A 14,798-nucleotide genomic window follows, 5' to 3' on the forward strand; every position below is an offset into this window, starting at 1 on the left:
TGCGCTGGCTGAGTTCTCAGTTCATTTCCCCAACATTGCTCTAATACTGAAATACTGTGATGGACTGATTCTTTAAAGCTGATGGCAGAAGATCAATTCTGAGGTTATATATATATCTCAAAATCTAATGACACCAGATTCAACTGATGACTCATTTTTCTTGTATTAAAGAAGACACATTAGTCTTTAAAACCAAAACAAAAGCCCCATTAGTTTTCCATCAGTCTCTTCTTGACATACATATTACTCTTCCACTCTCATATAGGAATCAAACTACATCATTTTATTAAAGAGAAGAGGGCTCGAAACAGTCCTTTGTGGGCTTTGTCTGTTTGGATTCCCGCCACAGCTTTCTAAAGCGGAAAAACAGAGCACCTGCGTCATTTTACGCGCTCAACTCCTGATGTGATCTACACACCATAGACTGAGAGAAACAAACAGCCCCGATGACTTGAAGATCGATGGATGTGGGCGGGGCTATGTGCGAGATACGTCACTAGCGCCGCCCCTCAAGTGTCACGTGACCTGGATGTTGACGTACACTGCGGGACGTTGGCGCGGTTTAATCCAAACCCGGCTGCTGTTCGTGCGTGCGGTGTATAATCTCCACTTGAAGAAATGTCCGAACAGCAAAGATACAGCTACGAAAACGACTGCAAACCTGACGAAAACAGGTAGGAAGTTCAAACCTTGGTGTGTGTGGTCGGTTTTACTTTTCATGGTTTATGACTTTATAGCTGCACGGTTTGCTAGCATAGCCAGACACTAAGTAGTTAAGCTATTGTCTTCCGGAGTGCAACATTTAGTCTATTTTGGGTCATTAAAGCATGCGTTTTTGCGCTCCTTTTAACTTATTCCAGTTTTTTTCCCCTATGTATCCCTAACTCTTTTAATTATGGAGGCATTTCTGCAGCTAAAGTTAGTGGACGAGGTGTGAAGTTCTCCCGCCTTCGTTTGGAGTGTAAATGAGGATTTGGCGCCATGAGAACATTAAGATTTTATCGCCGCATTCATGAAAACTACATGATTAAACATTAATACCTCTCTCAGTGTGCCTGTTGTATTCAGTCGCTATATTTCTGTTGTAGTGAACAGTGTGTGTTGACAGCAGATTATTTTGTGGCGCCTTGAAAACAAAGGCTAACTTAAACAGTAATATCAGCGTGTTTTAGGTTAAAAAGTTGCTTATTGGTGCAAAGAGATGTTTACAGCACGGCAGATTTTGTGGCCAAGTGTGTATGATGATTAATGTTTTTGCATGAGTTCATTTATTTACTAAAATAAATAAATAAACTGCTCATTTAATGCATGTACAATGTTCAGATAATGTGTAAAAAATCATTATTTTTTTTAATGCTCCTGTTCATGTCTTTTGTCTTGATTGAAGGAACAAAGGCTCTTCCCGATGGTCCCAGTGTAGGAAGCGCGGAGCAGATGGTAGTCTGAGGAAAGCTGAAGAAGATCAGGGCAGAGATCAGAGATGTTCACGCCGACCCGAGAGGTGCGCTCAGACTCTGATCCCAATAACCTGTGCATGAAACACTGCTTTCTCAACAGAGTCCACTTTACTAATTTAATTAAATTGCATTTAATCTCATCCTGACATTCGAATGATGGTCAGTTAAAGGGATAGTTCACCCAAAAATGAACATTATCCCAGGATTTACTCACCCTGAAGTCATCCTAGGTGTATATGACTTTCTTCTTTCAGACGAATACATAAATATTAAAAAATATCCTGGCTCTTCCAAGCTTTATAATGGGAGTAAATGGTACCTTAAATTTTGAAGCACAAAAAAGTGCATCCACCATCATAAAAGTAATCCATGCGATTTTAATAAAGACCTTCTGAAGCGAAGGCATGCTTTTTTGTAAGGAAAATATCTGTATTTATAACTTAATAAACTATAACCACTGGCTTCCGGTAACGGCCGTACGTGAGTCCAGTTCTGGCGGAAGAATGACCTCTGACCTCTGCTAATTTTATGATGCATGTATGCACTTTTTAAATCTCGCCCCCCATTCGCTCCCATTATAAAGCTTGGAAGAGCCAGGATATTTTTTAATATAACTCTGATTGTGATTGTCTGAAAGAAGAAGGTCATACACACCTAGGATGACTTCAGGGTGAGTAAATCATGGGCTCATGTTCATTTTTGGGTGAACTATCCCTTTAATTTGTCGTCACTAAGCGCGTCTGACGTGATGTAACGTTTGTGTGCAGTTTCACGACCCCGGAGAGCGACGGTCCGGTGTCGAGAGTGAAGAGCTGGGGCGACGAGGTCGAGGCCGAGGAGTTGCGCTCAGACGTCCGGCGCGATATGCATCGGTCCGTTGCCTCGCTTCATTCATGCCTTTCAATCAAATCAGATTTATAATACACACAGGACCATTTGTCTTGGCTAAATATACATTTGATTTGCTCATATGAATGTACAGGCGTAAGTGACCGCATTGATGCGCCGTTAATTGGTGATTTCTGTTTTCCAGATACAGGAGGAGGATTCTCGCAGTGGATGTTCCTCAGAGAGACAGAAAACTCTCATCTGGAAGGTTTGTGATTGTAACATGTTCAGTGTTTACGTCTCCAGAAAGCTGGTGCAACTTTCCCCTGTTAAGATCCTCTCTGCTGCGAATCCTCTGTGTATTCCTCCGAAGAGCGTAAACTGTGTGCTTTCAAAACATCGGCTCCAACAGTGCTGAGAGTTTGGGCTGGTTTGGTTTCTTTGGGGGGCAGTTTTTTTATTTCTTTATGTAAAGCTCTGATATACTTTAAGCAAAACCTAAGAACGAAATCATGTGACGTCATTTCATCCAAAATTCAGGCCATAGCGAGGTTTGATTCGGGAGTTCAAAACCGCTTGCTCAGGGCTCCAGACTAACTTTTTTCACCTCCGTCCTGGAACCGTCCTGAAAAACTATTTGAACCGTCCTAAAGTGAATGTCAACCGTCCCAAAATAAACATGTTGTTTCTTTACTTTGTTTTTATCATCTATAGTTGTTAGCTGTTAGTCACATAATAAAAACACCATTAAAATGTTTATGATATATATTATTATATTTATTTAGCTCCATTCAAAGTAGTTATCTGTAAACAGGTAAAAAACAGATTTAATAAAAAATAACAGGTGTTAAATGCTTTTTTGTATTCATGCAGAACGAATCTTTTTTTTTTTTACATATACGAAAATTAAGAGAAAAATACATTCAGCTCAAAACGTTTTTGAGTTGGTTGGATTAAAAAATAAATACTGGTGACTACATATCTCAAAAATATCATCATTCTTTCAAGCAGCAGACATATTTATTTGTATGAATTAAATATAATGAATCCTTATTAAAGCTATTAACAAGCAGTGAATGCTTTTCTCTTTTTCTTTTGTTGCTTGATCAATATTAAGGACACAGACCGCATTAGGTTTATTACCCACTGTCACTTTAAGACATCGGATCATGTCCAGTGACATGCGGATCCAATGCACTGATGCACATCCGATACACTCACAACTGTTTAAGACATAACCAACATAATTTACATGAATACTCCAAAACGGACATTTCTACATAATGTTGTGTGTATTTGTCCATTCAGACACGAAAGAGAGCTCAATTCCATACTCGCGCGCTGTATAGGTGTCTGTGTGAACGGCTGCACGCTTCGGGTCGGGTGTGTGCGCACAGAGAACCGTACCGAGCTCTTTTTTTTTTGCGCCGTCACTCTTATTCAGATCTAGCTGCTATATGTCTGCTCTACTCATTCTCTCAGATGTTTACATTTTTTAACGCTTTATGAGGCATGCAGCGCATGTCAACCCGTGTGCCGCTGGGTAGATCAGCACGTCACTGTACAAATGTGCGCATCTACCACAAACGCAGGACATCAGTTCTGACTGGATCGCTTCCCAAATCGTCACTATCTAACATTTTTGTCTAGGTTTTATTCGTTGACGAAAATGTCAATAGATTTTCGTCATAGTTTTTGTCATTCAAAACTAGTTTTTATTTAGTTATCGTCTTGTTTTCGTCTGTGATAATAAGTCATGTGATAGATGTACCGCGAAACAAGTCTCCGGGTGAGTAGCCGGTGATAGTAACTTTAGTAACAGCGTGAGAAGACGCGCTCCGTTGTAGTCAGCGCTTGGTCGGTTAATTTTGGCATTTTCTAAGCAAGTTACCCTAATAGGCTAGTAATAAATGAACACACATACAAAAATGTCTTTCGTCCTGTAGGCGTCCTGGAGAACATTTCTGTTCGTCCTAAACACATTTTCTATCGTCCCCAGGACGATAGGACGCCGTTAGTCTCGAGCCCTGCGCTTGCTAAAGTGAACTGTCCAGAAAAGTTTGCTCCCATTGGTCTGAATGGTGATGATGTAATATGTGGGTGTGGCTCTTAGGCTCCGCCCTCTTTGAGGTGTAGGCTCTATGCACGAACGCTGCTGACGTATTTCCGGTTGAATCTCAGCCAGCGTCTTTACTTCCGCATAGCGTGCTCGAAGTGTACTAGCGGCACAACTTTCATAAAATTCATTTTCTCAGAAACGAGAGGATGATTTTAGAAACCGATTCGCTAGTTAGATTTCGCATGATATGAGCGAATACTCACCCTCAAAAGTTGTCGATGTAGCTTGAAATATATAATTTAAAGCCCTTCTCTTTCTTACTCTTAAGTGTGACAGCTAACTGCCTCACAATCGTGTTAAAGGGTTAGTTCACCCAAAAATGAAAATTCTGTCAGTAATTACTCACCCTCATGTTGTTCCAACTGCGTAAGACCTTCGTTCATCTTCGGAGCACAAATTAAGATATTTTTGATTAAATCTGAGAGCTGGATCACTCCTCCATAGGCTTCTAAGTTTGTTTTAGCGCAGCGCTTCTGTGTTGCACGTCACCATGTAGGCTCACTATTGGCCGACACTGGTCATGTGTGTGATGCGTGTAGTACAACACAGAAGCGCTACGCAAAAAACACTACGTGAACCAACTAGAGGTCCAGAGAGAAGGAAATGAATAGTGGAATAAAGTCGTTATTTTTGTTGTTTTTTGCGCACAAAAAGTATTCTAGTCGCTTGATATACTTAAGATTGGGCCACTGTAGTCACTTGGACTATATTAACGATCTCTTTAATAACTTTTCTGGGCCAGCAAGTTTCAATCACTTAGAAGCCTATGGAGGAGTGATCCAGCTCTCAGATTTAATCAAAAATATCTTAATTTGTGTTCCGAAGATGAACGAAGGTCTTGCGCGGTTGGAACAACATGAGGGTGAGTAATTACTGACAGAATTTTCATTTTTGGGTGAACTAACCCTTTAACATCATTCACGCTAACCGCTGGACGTTCTTGTCAAAACAAGGAAATGATCGTGCGTAGAGCCTATTCAGTAGGGATGCACCGATTGATCGGCTGGTGACCGGAATTGGCCGATTTTCACGTGATCGGCCGTGACCGGCGACCGGCCGGTCAGTCTGACAAATGCCGATTTTATGCCGGTCAAATGCACTCGGGCGGCGCATGATTATTAACATCGCGCAACATCAGAATCACACGTGCACACGGAACACACATGTAGGAAACCTCGTGAATTACGTCCGTTCAGACCGCAAGTGCGTATTTTTTTTCAGCGTGCATGTTAATCGATGAGCGCTTTCACAACGGAAGCAGGAGCAGCGCGTGAGCGTCTCAAGCAGGAGCGTCGCGAGCAGTGAAGCGCGTGTTTCGGCGCCGAGTCTATTTGCTGCACTGCTCACGCTCAATTAAAGGGAAAGCACACTTTTGATGGACAAAATAGCCTAAATAGGATTTCACAAAAAAAGCGCCCAAAATGCACAGAATTTGCGTGTTTTAACAAGAACTGGAATAGACTATGTCAGAAAAGAAAACGAAGACTAATATTTATAGAAAATGTACCCATTTAAACTTGTTTTATTATTCAGTTTGTACAAGTGATTGCAATAGGCCTGTGTGTGAGTGCTTTGAGAAATATCTTTATACTGCAAGGCTATTTATTTTTTATTCATATATTATTTTATTGCCATTCCCTGTTTTCTTACAGACGTTTAGTTTGATAAATACATATAAAAAAAATTATAGGATATTGAATATGAAAAGGAAATGGTTCTTCCATAACACTGCACTTTAGATGTTTGAATTTCCCACACCTGGAGTAATTTATATAGTTCTATTTTATAGCGTTTATCTGTTCAAAAAAATATGTACTATGCAAATTGTAAAATGTTCTATTACAGAAAAGATATAAAATAAATATTTGTGTGTGCTGTAAAGTGGTTCGAAAAAATGAAATCGGAATCGGCTAAAATCGGTATCGGCAGGTCAAACTTAATGAAAAATCGGAAATCGGAATCGGCCCAGAAAATTGTGATCGGTGCATCTCTACTATTCAGCACTCCAGTCACATCACGTGTAGTTATATCGCACTTTATACAACATATTGCTTATAATCAAGCAGCTTTACAGTATTAAATGTGAAATACAGTGTCTCTCTCAATTAGAATTACAACATTTTCTAATAGAGCCACTCCCACATATTACATCACCATACGAACCAATGGGAGCTGGAAGGGGTTTAGCAGACAGTAAAACAAAAGCTTTATATTCCAGATAAATGCTGTTCTTTTGAACTTTCTATTCATCAAAGAATCCTGAAATAAAATGTAATAACTGTTTTCAACATTGATAATAATAATGAATGTTTCTTGAGCATCAAATCCTCATATTAGAGTGATTTCTGAAGGATCATGTGACACTGAAGACTGGAGTAATGATGTTGAAAATTCAGCTTTGATCACAGGAATAAATTACACTTTATTATATAAACATTAAAAATCACACTGACCCCAAGCGTTTGATTGGCGGTGAACTTGTCCCGGATTGAGTCGTAACCCGAGCTTTTCTTGTTCCCCCAGTTCAGACTCCAGAGACTCTCGAGACTCGAAGGATTCTCCGGGTAAAGGCGACTTCGAGACGGATGAGACCGTACTCGTGCGCCGCCAGAAGCAGATCAACTACGGGAAGAACACTCTCGCGTATGACCGATACATCAAAGAAGTGCCCAAGTGCGTGACCTCATGCTGTAGTGATCTGCTATGACCTCTCGCATAGTCTTGTTGTCAAAGTGTTGAAGATTATTTTTGTGATTTTAGGGCTATGAGAGAGCAAGGCGTTCATCCGAAGACTCCAAACAAGTTCAAGAAGTACAGCCGGCGCTCGTGGGACCAGCAGATCAAGCTGTGGCGGGTCAAGCTGCACGCCTGGGACCCCCCCGCTGGAGACCTGCAGCAGATGTGAGATCACACACCGTTACAACCCTCCACACACACACCGCGAGCAGTAGAATCGCCACTGGCTAGGACATTAGTCATTTTAACTGAACTTAGGACTGGTGGTGGAGCTCTGAGGATTGAGGAGCTGCTGGGTTCATGAATATTAATCACGTTGTCAGCGTTTGCTCGAACTGATTTGCTGAAATAATATCTGGGAATAACAGATGAATAATTCCAAATGAACATAAATTTTTTTTCCAAAGGCAAATACTATCGTTTACATGTAGCGCGTCAATTATGCATGCTATGCAAGTCTCTCTCTCTCTCTCTCTCTCTCTCTCTCTCTCTCTCTCTCTCTCTCTCTCTCTCTCTCTCTCTCTCTCTCTCTCTCTCTCTCTCTCTCTCTCTCTCTCTCTCTCTCTCTCTCTCTCTCTCTCTCTCTCTCTCTCTCTCTCTCTCTCTCTCTCTCTCTCTCTCTCTCTCTCTCTCTCTCTCTCTCTCTCTGCATGTGAGAAACACAGTAAAGCAATTTCACACTACAGTTGACGGTACATCAAATACTCTGCGCATCCACTGCGCTGCATTGAAATAGTCCAGATCGCTTTACGGAGAGCGAAACACTCAAGCGCTCAGTCAGAGTGTTCAGCGAGTGAAAATATATACATGCTAAACTTATACTTATCCTCAGACACACACACTGGCGAGTAAAATCTGAGAATTTATTAGCCAATGTCTAATAATAGACATTTAGTCGTCCCAGAGTGAAGATGTAGTCACATATGCGAGTTATTTACTCACATTATATAGTTCAGCACAGTGGCAACACAATGTTTGAGTTTCCAGTGCTCATGTACTCAGTGTTGTGTTTCTGTGTCAGAGAGGAGATTGACTTGGGGGAAATCATGGACTTTGAGTTGGATGTGGAGTGTTCTGCGGATCCTGACTCCCAGAGTCCATCAGCCAATGCAGCGCCACTGTCTCTGACGGAGGTAAGATTCCCAGTCCAGTTCCCAACACTGAAGTACATCACACACACCAGGAATACACTTTGGTGTGATTTAAAAATAGTGGTAATTTCCAGAATTTGGTGAAAACCTCATTATATTATGGCATACGACATTAACAGGGTTCCTATGGAAGCTTGTTTCCGCCAAAGGAAAATAAATAACAAATGTAATTGCGAGTTTATGTATCGGATAATAGTCAGAATTGTGAGACATAAACTTGCATTTCTGACTTTATAGCGTGCAACTGGGAGATATACAGTGCTATGCATAAGTTTAGACACCCATGCTAAAGTTGACTAAAAAGAGGAATAAAAAAATCATCTTTTGGAAACTTAATGCCTTAAAAAAAGTAGGAAAAATCCAATCTTTAAGGACACCAATTTTCTTTGTGAATGAATAATGTATCGTAAATAAATAAATGTTCTTCCTTAAAATACAGGGTGCATAAGTTTGGACACCCCTATGTTAAATTCCCATAGAGGCAGGCAGATTTTTACTTTTAAAGGCCAGTTACTTCATGGATCCAGGATACTATGCATCCTGATAAAGTTCCCTTGGCCTTTGGAATTAAAATAGCCCCACATCATCACATAGCCTTCACCATACCTAGAGATTGTGGGGCTATTTTAATTCCAGAGGCCAAGGGAACTTTATCAGGATGCATAGTATCCTGGATCCATGAAGTAACTGGCCTTTAAAAATAGGGATGTCCCGATCAGGTTTTTTTGCTCTCGAGTCAGAGTCATTTGATTTTGAGTATCTACCGATACCGAGTCCCGATCCGATACTTCTATAATACATAAAAAAAAAATAAAGAAGAGCGAAAACAGATCCAGGATGTTCCTTATTTTTTATTTAATTCACCTTATTTTAACATTCAACAACTCTGTTAACAAACAGAGCACTTCTGTGAGGTAGCTTGAACAATCAAGTAATAAATAACATAAATTCTTCACTTTTGGACTTAGTGCAACAGTAAATATTAAAAAAAGTCTAATATATAAACAAATAGCACCTCAACTTAAAATACCCAGTAGGGCTGGGCGATAAAACGATAACGATATGTATCGCGATAGACACGTAATCAATATCAAAAAATGCGTTCGATAAAACGTTCGATAACTTTTTTTTTTTTTTTTCGTTGGAAGAAACCAGCAAAGCAAGTTTGACTGCATGAACAAAGGCACTCACTCTCTAGTAACTAGATAAAACAGAAAAAATCAGCTCGCCTGACTTAAAGTCTGACCGTAGTCAGACCAATGTCGTCTGCAGATTATGCAAGACCGTCGTCAGTTTCTCTGTTATTCGCGTTCTGATGCGCTGTTCTAGCGTGTGCGTTTTTCTCAGCGCGTACATGTGAAGCTCACATGCACTAAAAGCCTGTCTACCAGCGCCTGAATACTAAGTTATCTTTCGAGTCTTATTTTGCTAATACTGTTATATACACACAAGGTTTACATAAACTAGTCGGATATGTCTAAAGTGAAAGCAAACTTGAGAAAATTGAAAGATTGGCCAGCAGCCATATCACCCTGTAGCCCAAGACTGGTTGCCCACTGAAGCTAAGCAGGGCTGAGCCTGGTTAGTACCTGGATGGGAGACCTCCTGAGAAAACCAGGTTGCTGCTGGAAGAGGTGTTAGTGAGGCCAGCAGGGGGTGCTCACCCTGTGGTCTGTGTGGGTCCTAACGCCCCAGTATAGTGACGGGGAAACTATACTGCCAAAAGAGCACCGTCCTTCAGATGAGACGTTAAACCGAGGTCCTGACTCTGTGTGGTCATTAAAAATCCCAGGATGTCTTTCGAAAGAGTAGGGGTGTAACCCCGGCATCCTGGCCAAATTTGCCCAGTGGCCTCTGTCCATCATGGCCTCCTAATCCTCCCCATATACTGATTGGCTTCATCACTGTCTCCTCTCCACCAGTAAGCTGGTGTGTGGTGGGCGTTCTGGCGCAATATGGCTGCCGTCGCATCATCCAGGTGGATGCTGCACATTGGTGGTGGTTGAGGAGATTCCCCCCTTCTATGTAAAGCGCTTTGAGTGTCGAGAAAAGCGCTATATAAATGTAATGAATTATTATTATTATTATTATTATTAAAATTGAAAGAAAATCTGCTTGTCAAATGCGTGTATAATAGGCGCGTCGCGCGCAGCTCTTAAAGAGACAGTAGTTATAGTAAACACGCTGCTGCTTGTCCTTAAAGGGATAGTGCACCCAAAAATAAAAATTATCTCATTATTTACGCACTCTAATGTTGTTCCAAACCTGTATTAATTGCCTTCTAATATTTTCTAATATTAATATTTTGAAGAATGTGGGTATCCAAACAGTAGCTGGTCCCCATTGACTTCCATAGGAGAAAAATATACTATGGAAGTCACTGGGGTACATCAACTGTTTGGTTATCCACATTCTTCCAAATAACTTTAATTTTCAACAGAAGAAAGAAACTTATTCGAGTTTAAAACAACGTGAGAGAGTAAATTATGAAAATTAGAATTTTTAGGAGAACTATCCCTTAATGTTCCTTTAATGTTAATAAAACAACAAAATGTAAAGAGAAAATCACTCACTGCTCTTGACTAATAACTTTATTAATAGCTTTAATAAGTATCAATGTATAATTTATAGAAAATAGAAAGAAATAGATTTATAGAATTTATAGAAAGAAATCGTAATATTATATTTTTGCCATATCGCCCACCCCTTTATAAAGCATTTCTTACGTATTCTTTCATTTTGCACCTTAATGTTAAGAGATAATTGTTAAGTGTTCATTGTGATTTTAGACTTTTGAGTTTTCCATGGTCGTGTTGACATTTCTGCCTTTATAACTGATGGGATTATAATCAGAGGTAGGTTAAGTTTAAAATAAAAATCTTTAAATGTAATATATTTGTCTCCTGGACTGGTCCTTATTTTAAATATGTTATAAAAAAATTCAATAATTATCGATATCGACCGATATGAAACACTTATATCGTGATACAGTTTTCAGCCATATCGCCCAGCCCTAATACCCAGCATGCATGTAAACAAATAAAAAAATAAAAGTGCCACAGAGTTTGCAAAGCCAGTAATGTGCTTTTAGGAACGGCACTCGCCGGTTTCACACTGCACGCGTTAGCAAGGGCGTGCAGCGCGTATTTTTTTCGGCGCCCATGTTAACAGATTAGAGCATTCACACCGCACGCAGAGGCGGCGCGTCAGGAGCAGAGCAGGAGCAGCAGTGCCGCGATCGTTTCGAGTCTACTTTTGCTGCGCCGCTTACGCTGAATTAAAGTGACATGCACTGATCATGGCCAAAATACACCGCAGTTTTATCCAAAAAGTGCATTGATGATATCTATTGTGTTTTAAACAGTCGATCAAATGACCAACAGCAATTTATAAAGAAAACAAATGTCCAAAAACAAACTTGTTGCCAGAACAATAAAAACAAAGATGAACCAACAGTTATATAAATGAAATTATTAATAAAATAAGCTTCTTAACAAATCTTTTCTCTTAAATGTATTTGAAAACGAAATAAAGCAATGCCAACTCATCCATTATGGTGTACTCTGTCTGTACACAACCCGCCGTTCAGCCGCTCGTGACAAACGCTGCCAGTGTGAAAGCAAAACGCGCGTGTCCTGCTCCTGCTCACCATACGCACTGCTCCTGCTCTGCTTACGCTCTGCTAACGCGTGCAGTGTGAAACCGGCGTAACTCTGTGCCACCGCATAACTATAGATGTGTTAAAAAAAATGAGAATATATATATATACACATGTATATCCGAGTCTTGATTGGGAGGTAACGTCCGATTCCGATCGAGTCTGAAACCACGTGATCGAGCCCGATTTCTGATCTCGTGATCGGATCGGGACATCCCTATTTAAAAATAAAAATCTGCCTGCCTCTATGGGAACTTAACATAGGGGTGTCCAGACTTATGCACCCTGCAATTATCTTTTAAAATGTTTTATTCTGTGGCGGAAACAAACTTCCATGGGTTCCCACACAGTTTGGAAAGGTGTGGAATTTGATTTTGAGTAATTACCAGGTCTGGATAAGTATGGAAAAATATTTGTTTTATTATTTGGGACTATTATATAGGACTATTGACCTTATTGTTTTCTAAAATGGAAAATTAAGAATTTCTAAAATTAAATGTATCATATCATGCAAGTGCATGTTATCACTTTGAGAAAATCAATGAAAAGAACAGAAAATAACTATGTACAGATGACTGTACTATACTGCAAAAAAATGTGTTTTTTTTAGTATTTGTCTTGTTTCTAGTCCAAATATAAAAAAAAAAACTTAAATCAATAAGATAAGGAAAATGACATAAGAAATCTTGTTTTCTAAAAAAAAAAAAAAACTGAATTGAGTTTTTGCTTAAAACAAGCAAAATTATCTGCCAATGGGGTAAGAAAAAAAAATCTTGTTTTCCATGTGAATTAAGATTATTTTTCTGCTATTTCTGGTTTAAGCAAAAACTCACCCCCCCCCCCATAAAACAATATATAATTTGTCATTTTACTTATCTAGTATCTTGATTTTAAGATTTTTTTTTTTAGATATTTGGACTGGAAACAAGACAAAAATACTAAGTAAATATTTTTTTTGCAGTGTATATACTAAATGTAATGCTGTAAATAATGCTGTATAAACCATTTATGTTAAATATGGTCTGAAACATCTAGTATTAAATGTGTAGGAACCCTGTATTTAGCTTTATGATGTTCGGCACTAGATGTACAATAGTCATACGTGAGAGAAAACTAAACGGAGAGAGCTTTTTTATTTTTTCAAATGTTTCTTTATCGCACCAGTGCACCTTTGAGTAGTACTGCACTTTTTTCCAGTTAAATGCGAGTTATGCAGGATTGCAAAATGTGGCATTTGGTTGATTTTGTGTTGTGATCATGGCCTCAAAAAAAGGGTAGTTTATTTTTCTCCTGTCGTTGTAATGCATCTATAATGCGATCGTTAAACAAAAATGGCCATGGGATAGGCATGAACACTCAGGAGAGACGCGTCATTACCAGTTTTAATTTGAGGTTTTGAGTTTTTCTCTAAGCATGTGCTCTTGTCCTGCAGGACTCGCTCACAGGAACCCCTAAGAAGATGATGAAGATGGAGGACGCGGAGATGTCCTGAGATCCGAGTCTCCGTGAGAGAGATCCCGAGCATCTGAACCGTTTTAATGCACTGTTCGTCTCACTGTTCGCTTGAGGATTACTGTCGAATGCTTCAGGTTCTGCTGTGTTCGTGATGCCACAGGGTTCGACAGCTTCTTGAAGAGGAGGTTTCGTCATCGTTCTCTCCACCTTTTCCTTTTTTGGGTCTTTGAAAAGAAAATGTAAATGTGTAAATGTTGGAGTTGTTTGGCTTTCTGTGGTGGTGATCCAGCGCTCAGTGAACCGTCTCTTGTATTTATCAGTTTGTTGAAACTCACAGCGAATTTCCAATGTTAAGTAGTTTGTGATTTTAAATGTGTATTTTTTTTTTTAAGAATTTCATTTGATTTGTTAATTTCTATTTTATTAAGAACCTTTTGAAAATAAATATTAAACTGGAATGAGCAAATAATATTTGTGAGTTCTTTGTCTCGCTGTAATGAGGAGAATGTGTTCATATTTCCAGGGCAATCATGCTTGAGGCGTTACTACAGGAAAACCACTGAAGATGCTGGACTTTCTCAAGACCCTTTGAATTAAACTAAATGTAAAGTCCACTGTTAGCAGGAGCCCTGTGGATTCCAGTGTTCGTAAAGTAAATTAATGCTTTTACTCTAATGTGGGTGTCTTCAATCTTGAAGATCCCTACATATGACTATCCTCATGAAAGGGACCCCATCCTAAATTTTGGATGAGACGGGAGGAAAAAATAAGATTTCTGCCCTCGTTCGGAACATGTATGTGTTTCCCCATAAAAACTTTGCACCGTTAAAAAGCCTACACCTAGTCCATTTGTTAGAGTCAGACCGAATTTTGCACACACAGTTCTATGCTGACAAAAAAAAAAAAAAAGAATTCAGTGGAATTTCGATCTTAAACAGTTTAGGTACATAATGACCCATAATGACTAGTGGGTTATGTTTATATTTGTTTGAGCACAAACTCCTCAAAAACATCCGAGAATAAGTCATTCTGAGCAAACACGCTTTAGTTTCATAAATTATGATGTTCGAGAGGCAAATAGCGAATTCTAAACTATCAGCCATTTCAACTGAAAGCTGTGATATTAATGTTGTCTACTAGAGGGAGCCACAGGATCGGGGTTACCCTCTCAGCGAAGATTCAAGCTGTAAAACCACATCATAAGACACATTTAAATCGATGGCAGTTGTTGATACTGTTCTTTCAAGCATTTAATACAAAAAAATAATAATAAAAAAAAGAAAGAAAGAAAGAAATAGTCTTAAAAAAAGATTCGATACAATTCAAATTCAATTGATTTGAATTTACACGGTTTCTCTCTAAACATTTACACAGACCCGTAGCCTCTTCAACCA

At 39.3% G+C, this 14,798-nt stretch overlaps 1 protein-coding gene across 2 annotated transcripts; it reads left to right on the forward strand.

The window, feature by feature from the left end:
- The first annotated feature begins 518 nt into the window (after positions 1 to 518).
- On the forward strand, positions 519 to 13,862 carry slbp (stem-loop histone mRNA binding protein). 2 transcript variants are annotated; one of them, XM_081382177.1, is made up of 8 exons: positions 519 to 674; positions 1,388 to 1,501; positions 2,225 to 2,329; positions 2,497 to 2,553; positions 6,928 to 7,077; positions 7,165 to 7,305; positions 8,162 to 8,273; positions 13,382 to 13,862. In XM_081382177.1, the coding sequence occupies exons 1-8, from the start codon at positions 619 to 621 to the stop codon at positions 13,439 to 13,441; spliced, it is 795 nt and encodes a 264-aa protein (XP_081238303.1). In that variant the 5' UTR covers positions 519 to 618; the 3' UTR covers positions 13,442 to 13,862. The 2 variants fall into 2 exon arrangements, with proteins under 2 accessions (XP_081238303.1, XP_081238302.1); XM_081382176.1 differs by having other exon boundaries at positions 523 to 674; positions 2,491 to 2,553.
- Positions 13,863 to 14,798: the final 936 nt, after the last annotated feature.

The sequence above is a fragment of the Scardinius erythrophthalmus genome, assembly GCF_964197995.2.
Source record: "Scardinius erythrophthalmus genome assembly, chromosome: 13".
Taxonomy (NCBI): domain Eukaryota; kingdom Metazoa; phylum Chordata; class Actinopteri; order Cypriniformes; family Leuciscidae; genus Scardinius; species Scardinius erythrophthalmus.

Coding starts and splice junctions, on each gene's coding strand:
- slbp (XM_081382176.1), top strand. CDS start 619: ATGTCCGAACAGCAAAGATACAGCTACGAAAACGACTGCAAACCTGAC. Junction 2,330..2,490: donor GTCCGGCGCGATATGCATCG/GTCCGTTGCCTC, acceptor TCTGTTTTCCAG/ATACAGGAGGAGGATTCTCG. Junction 7,078..7,164: donor TACATCAAAGAAGTGCCCAA/GTGCGTGACCTC, acceptor TTGTGATTTTAG/GGCTATGAGAGAGCAAGGCG.